Source organism: Hydra vulgaris, chromosome 06 (assembly GCF_038396675.1).
Source record: "Hydra vulgaris chromosome 06, alternate assembly HydraT2T_AEP".
Classification (NCBI taxonomy): domain Eukaryota; kingdom Metazoa; phylum Cnidaria; class Hydrozoa; order Anthoathecata; family Hydridae; genus Hydra; species Hydra vulgaris.
In genome coordinates this window covers 25,200,001-25,207,500 of record NC_088925.1, presented here as the reverse complement: position 1 = coordinate 25,207,500, position 7,500 = coordinate 25,200,001, and the positions used below count along the sequence as shown (strand labels likewise).

The following is a 7,500-nucleotide window of genomic DNA, read 5'->3' as shown; positions in this document are numbered from 1 at the left end:
TTTTCATGTGTGCAATGAAATTAGTTTTCTCAATTTTATCAAACAATTCATTGTCATCGAATATAAGTTCAATTGATTTTTTTCAAAATAGGTACAGTTTTAATTCATTCATCTTTACAGTTGAGTATAAAGTATTTGAAAACATTAACTCGAATAAAGTGATGTGTTCATTCCTCCATATACTCTAAGCAAACACTGTAAAAGAAGTCTACTTTCTTCAGAAATTTTCTTCGGTAGTTTGTAAATATTGTTTTACCATGAAAGGTAGAAATCTTTTCTTTTTTCTGGATTTTATCTGGTCTTTCAAATCCTTTAAAATTATGAAGACTTCAGCATCAAGAATATCATCTTCTTAATTTTTTTTAACCTGTTATAACATTTGCTGGAGTGTAAGTAATAAACAATAAGTAGCATTATTTCACTTATTTCATTATTGAAAAATTGAAATTGTTAAATTTTTCAATTCTTAAAAAGTATGAACTTAGTGGCTGATATAACTTAAACACTCAATATATAGCTGGAAGACTTTCAATTCTTAAAAAGTATGAACTTAGTGGCTGATATAACTTAAACACTCAATATATAGCTGGAAGTAAGTCTGGTCAAGAAACATTTGAGATTCTTTAAAGTTTTTGATTATAAACACCAGCCTCCTTGCAAAAAATACACACCAGCCTGTGACAATTTATTAAGTTTAAGATTTTATTTGATGATATGGCAGCATCCAGTGCAATTTTGTGTTTGATAAACTAATGACTTTCAATAGAAGACCATCCACAACTACTAATACCAAACTGGTATAATAATCACAAACTGGGTTTGACAAACATTTTTGGAGCTCATTGTTGATCTGCCCTATGAAAGGAAACATTTTTGCTAAATTATCATTAAATGTGTTTTATCTTCTCTTCTTATCGTTCATTTTATAAATTTGATTTACATCAAAAAGGTTGATGAACCTTAAATTAAGTTTTTTAAAATCTATATTATTAAAATGAAGTGTGAAGTATTATTTAAGTATTAATAAGGAAAAAAAATATAATAACATTACGAACTTTGTTTACACTTTTATGTGTTTTTCAAGCCATTTTTAAAGATATTTGAAATTGCTCTTCTCTAATTAAAAGAACTTTAATGTATTTTTTTCTTTCACCAGAATTTAATTTATTTAATTTTGTTAAATAAATATAATTCTAACAAAATTCAGTTATATACTGCTATTAACAACTATTGCAGTACATTCCTATATTGATAAATGGAAACCCTCTTATTGAGCCCTCTTCTTTATGTCTTCTTGGATTATCATTTACTACTGACCTTTCATGGAAACCATGAAACCATATATACAATCAATTGCTAAATTAGCTTCTGCTAAAGTTGCTTCTCTTTATCATGCTTGCCATTTTCTCTTTCTTGATTCCATTAACCTTTACAAATCTCTTATTTGTCCCTGTATGGAGTATTGTTGTCATATTTGGGCTGGTTCTTGTAATGATGCTTGTTCTCTTCTAGACAAGGTCCAAAAACGCATTTCATCTTTCATCTAGAGCTTTTATCTCTAGTTCCATCAACTAAAACTCATTCTCGCTTGACTTGTCATTCATCAAATTCTCATTCTAACACTGTATCTGTTCCTGCATGTATCTGTTCCTGCATGTATCTGTTCCTGCATGTATCTGTTCCTGCATGCTCCAAAAACTTTTATTTTTCTACCTTTTTTCCCCGCACTTCAGTTTTTATATTTTGTTATCTTCTCTATCAGAAATTTAGCTGTTTTAAGCCTTTTTTTTTGCAGAAATTTAATTATTATAGTTTTATTAATATTGTTAAGTTATAGTTCAGCCGCCTTTGAAATCATGTGGTAGTGGTAGAGTAGTAGAGCACTCGCTTCATAAGCGAGAGGTTCCAAGTTTGATCCCATCCATGTCCCTGGTAATACTGTGCTCAACTTGTTTTTCCATGCAGCAGCCTTGTTCTTCAAGGTTCGTATTTTCGTGAGTTATAGAGTTGAGAGAGGGTTATAACCACAATTAAGTAGCCTCCTCATCTGTAGTGGCCTTCTCAGCCTTGGGAAGGTGAAATTACATTTAAAAAAATTTGGGTCAGCATTCCGCAACGCTGACTTAACTGTCAACATTAAAGTGTCTCAATAAAAAGGTAGTTAAGAATTTTTTATAGAACATGCACTAAGCAATTTAATTCTAGTGTGGCTTGCGGTCAAATTAACTGCACTTTTTTTTTGCCAACTGTTTTATTTTAATTTTAAAAGGATTTAATATGCTTGTATATGTTTTATAGTTTAATGAGGAACAAATTAAAAGCTAATTTTTGAAAAATCAAGATTTAGGAGATTTTCTATATAGGTTGTTGATTTTTAAAGCCTTTTCACACTGACATCACACAAAAAAACAACAACAGTGTCATCAATAAAAACAACAATGTTAACATCAACAACAGCATCTTCAACAAAAATAACAACAACAACTTCAACAATATCAACAACAGCAACACTATCAACATCATCATTTCTAACAACAGCAACAAACTCAACAGCATTAAAAAAAACAATAACATCAACATTAATAATAACAGCAGCAGTAAAAGTAGTAAGGTAAAAAAAAGTTGAGTATTGATTTGGACACCTAAACAGAAATATGACAAAGGAGTAGTTGCTATTTTATTTCTATTGTTGTTAAAACTATAAATCTAATTCAGTCTTCTCCATTTAACCGGCGCTTTCACGCTCAAGTCTTTTTGGGCTTGCCGACACGCCTGCAAAAACTTTGGCAAGCGCATAATAAAGTGCTTTCCAAAAAAAATAAAAATTGATTTTTTTTAAATTGCAAAAAAAAATGTTTTTAATCATTGGTTCAACTTTTATGAAAAATGCTTTTTTTAACTAGTTTTTTTTTAAATTGTTTTATCTATTATTTATTCAAAGCATTCTTTTTGCTGTTTTTGTTTTAATTTAAATAGCAGAAAAAAATGAATTTTTTTTATTGCGCAGACTATCTTAAAAAAGATCATCCTGCCAGCCCTTTTTCATGTGCTGGCATTAAATTAAAAATGGAGAAGACTGCTAATTAGCATCCAAATTGCATAAGTTAAATGCTCATTAGATTTAGAGTTTTTATAGCACAAAAGCAAAATTCTGCAAAATAAGATTTTGAACAAATCTTATGATTAAACAATCTTACGATCATGGTTGTCTGTTAAACTCTGATGGATTAACATCATATAATGAAAAACTTGTAAATATTTTGGTTTAATAATCTTACAAACTCTAATAAATATTGTATGATAAAAAGTTTATGTATTAAGATGAGGATTAACATCAGCAAATAAACATATGCAACAAATTTTTATGATTTTAGAAACAAAATTTAGATAAACATTTATGTATAAAATGATTAGAAGCAGAAATATTTGTGCATGTCCTTACAAAAAACAATGAAAGTATCAGCTGACTGGCTGACCACAGACTGATTATTCATTTTCAAAGTAAAAGCTAAAAGTAGGTTAAAAATACATTATGACATAATGTATTTTTTATATATATTTTTCAATGTATTTTTTATATTTCTATGAAATATAGAAGCAGTATATATATGCAAATATATCTTTTAAAATGAAGTCTGTTTACAAGATTATATTTATGTTTGATATGTTTTACTATTTTTTTCCCAAACAGTTATTTTTTTTTTTTTTCATAACAATTATTTTTATTTTTTTCCCAAACAATTATTTTTATTTTGTGTTTTATTTTTGTTTAAATTAATTTTAAATTTTAAAAGTTTTTTTTTGATTTATTCGACTTTTTCAGCAAAAACTAAAAACTCAAAAAAATTTGTTTTTTCCATAAAACAACATTTAAGTAGTAGCAAGTTCGATATTCATTTGCAAAAAGTTTTCTCAAATATCAATTTATGTAAAGAGTTGTATACTATGTTTTTATCCTTTGCATTTCTACTGTTTTTTATGGTTATTGAGATGTTCTTGAAAATCTAAATTAAAAATATCATAAATATTAGTAATAATAATTATAAAAAAAGAAGTGTTTTTCTCCTTAATTTTCAAATTTTTTTTTTTTTCAAGTATAAAAAAAAGTTGCATTTTATACATCGATTGCAGTTGACTTCAGCATGACAGAGCTTCACAATTAAGCATGGCAGTTGACCAAAGTTAACTCTAATAAACATTTATGATTTTTTTTAAGAGTTAATAAAGTTGACTTTAAAAAAAGTAATGTTAATAATTTTTAATTCTGTTAAACTTTGTTTAACAGTTTTATAAACTCTATCAATATTTTTTGTATAGTTGAAGAAGAATCTGTATATATAATTGAAAATGATCAGGACTGGATATTAATTTAAAATCTATTCTACTTTTTTTCTTCTTTTTTATAGCTTGTAAAAAATAAATAATAAAATAAAATAAGCAAACAAAATTGTTTATTGTAATTATTGTAGTTTAATTGTTATAAAGGTTTGAATATTTTTAAAATAATAAATAATATATCAATATGTTTAATATAGCAACTTGTTGCAGATCTTCAAATATATGCCAACCTGAGTACAGTATGCTATAAACAGTTGACGCTCTTGCGATGTCATTTATGGTGTGTAGAACATTTAGAAGAGGATATGAAACACATTTCTGATCGCCTAGAATACATCAAGTTATTTTCAATAAATATTCAAAAAGATTTTGATTTGTACCTTCAATGTTTTCAGCATTTGCATAATGTTTTACAGTGTTCGGCATGGCTAAAAGAGGTACTTGTTGTTATGGGAGTCAAAGTTGTTTTTATTAATGAAGAAGATATTGCACAAAAATTATTAAGAATCAAGGTTTGTAAAACTAATAATTTACACTTTTAATATTTTTTTTTCAAAAAAAGCGTTGCATAGTTTTTATTTTTTTAATGTTTATTCACCTTCCGAAGGCTGAGGAGGCAACTCTATAACACGAACCTTGACAAACAAGACCACTGTGCAGAGAAACAAGTTTAGCGCAGTACTACCAGGGGCAGGGTTGGGATTAACCTCGGAACTTTTCACTTATGAAGCAAGCGCTTTACCACTACACCACTGCCACATTTAAAATATTTAATACTGTAAGTGTAGAACCACAAGCAAGTATGAATTGCACTTTTTTCAAGTTTTAGGAAATTTTTCTGCTATTTGTTATTCAGTCTAAATTACCAAGATATAAAAAAAGATAGTATAGAGTCCTCTATACAAAGTAGAGCACATATATATATATATATATATATATATATATTTTTTAAATACCTTCATTTCCAACAAGGCTGCAAGCAACCACTGTTAGAGTTGAAAGTTTATGGAAGAGAAAAGATGAAGCTTATAAACTAGATAACAATTGACAAATAGCTGAAAAGATTGCAAGTTACATGAATCTAGATGAAGTGAGTGAATTCCAAAGGTTTGATATTCGAGGAAAAAAACTAGATAGGAATTTTCGGAGCACTTAGGAACAGTCACTGTAAAAGGATGAGACTTAACTGAATGACAAATAACACAAGAAGGTAATTCCACATCAAATCACCCAAAATCTAGGAAATTTTTTGAAGACCCATGGTTCAAAATTTCCTAGATTTTGGGTGATTTGATGTGGAATTACCCTCTTGTGTTATTTGTCATTCAGTTAAGTCTCATCCTTTTACAGTGACTGTTCCTAAAAATTTGCAAGTTAAAAAGAATAGTTAACACTTTTGTTGAGCGATTGACAAGACACTGCAATTTTAATATTGACCTGGTTTCCCAAAACAACCTGGTTTTCATAACATTCTGAAAAAAAAGTTTTCTTAAAAAATAAGAAATAAAAATGGCAAAAATATGAAAATAAATATATATATAATATTTTTTTGATGCTGAATTCAATAAATGTACTTAAACTGCTGAAATATTAATGGAACATGCTTAAAAGTTAATAAAACAACTAATTTCTATAAACCAACTTTGGGGCCCAATATCTCAAAACACCCCCATCAATTTTTTTTTTTTTTTTGCTGTTAAAATTTTCAGCTGCTTGTAATCTTACTAGGCACAAAAAATCTAACTGGAAAAACAACTTAAACATATTAAATTTAATTTCAAAGATATATCAAGTTATTTAAAAAAACTTGCAAATAGAATTCTGTAAAATATTAAATTATAGACTCCGTAAAAGAAAAAAACAAAACAATTTCGTTATATTTAAGGAAGTCTTAATTATATGATAACTTAGTTATTTGATCTTAACAACTAGTTGTTTTATTAAATTTTAAGCAGGTTCCTTTAATATTTCAGCATTTTAAATACATTTATTGAATTCAGCATCAAAAAAATATTATACATGTTTATTTTCATATTTTTGCCATTTTTATTTCTTATTTTTTTAAGAAAAATGTTTTTTCAGAATGTTATGAAAACCAGGTCATTTTGGGAAACCAGGTCAGTATTGAAATTGCAGTATCTTGTCAACCGCTCAACATTTTTAGCTGAAATTTTACATGTAATATTTTTTTATGATTAGGAATCATGTTTCAAAATATAACACAGAAAGAAGACACATGGTTCAATGGACTGGGTGATTTGATGTGGAATTACCCAAGAATAAATTTTAGTAAATGGCACAAGAGATGCTTGCTCTTTACAACGCAACATTACAAGGATGTAACAATGGCTGCTAGGTCGAACTATGTTTACAATGCATTTTTGCACCTAGTCTTAAAGAGAATATGTAAATGTATATATGTTTGTATATATGTATATATATATATATATATATATTATATATATATATATATATATATTTATTTATTTATTTATTTATATATATATATATATATATATATATATATATATATATATATATATATATATATATATATATATCCTTGCGTATTTTACCTATTTTTCTGTTAATGTAGCAGCGTTTCTTGCTTGTTTTACCTATTTGTCAGTTAATGTAGCAACACTCCTCACATGTTCTACCTATTTTTCAGTAAATGTAGCAGCACTCCTTGCGTGTATGTAAATAGTAAGAAAGTAAAAATAAAAACATTTAGAATGTTTTTATTAAAAAAAAAAAATTCTGAATGTTTTTAAAAACACTTTAGTCTATTATTTGCGCTTTTGTGATTTTTTAAAAAGCAATAAAATATAATTAGTTACCTCAAATAAATTTAATAGTTTTTACTTAAAAGCCTTTGTATTAAATTTTATTTGTCAATATGATGCTGACTTATAAAAGATTGCGCTCAGCAAATAATTGCCGATCTCAATTTTCCTAATTCCAAGGGTGGAATACTTATGTACTAATTTATATATAATATATATATATATATATATATATATATATATATATATATATATATATATATATATATATATATATATATATATATATATATAAAGTATATATATAAAGTGTGTACACGTAATAAATGTGAAAGAATAAGCACGTCATTTTTTTTCAGTGGTTGTATTAAAATCA

General features: G+C 26.7%; 1 protein-coding gene across 13 annotated transcripts in view; it reads left to right on the top strand.

Annotated features, from left to right (window-relative positions):
• The window catches only part of LOC100206390 (uncharacterized), a 74,140-nt gene that overhangs the window by 9,347 nt on the left and 57,293 nt on the right, over positions 1–7,500 (top strand). For all 13 annotated transcript variants that reach the window (XM_065799692.1, XM_065799691.1, XM_065799699.1 and 10 more), the window contains exon 5: positions 4,536–4,850. In XM_065799692.1, coding sequence (XP_065655764.1) covers positions 4,536–4,850 — 315 coding nt within the window. The remainder of the gene's footprint in view (positions 1–4,535; positions 4,851–7,500) is intronic.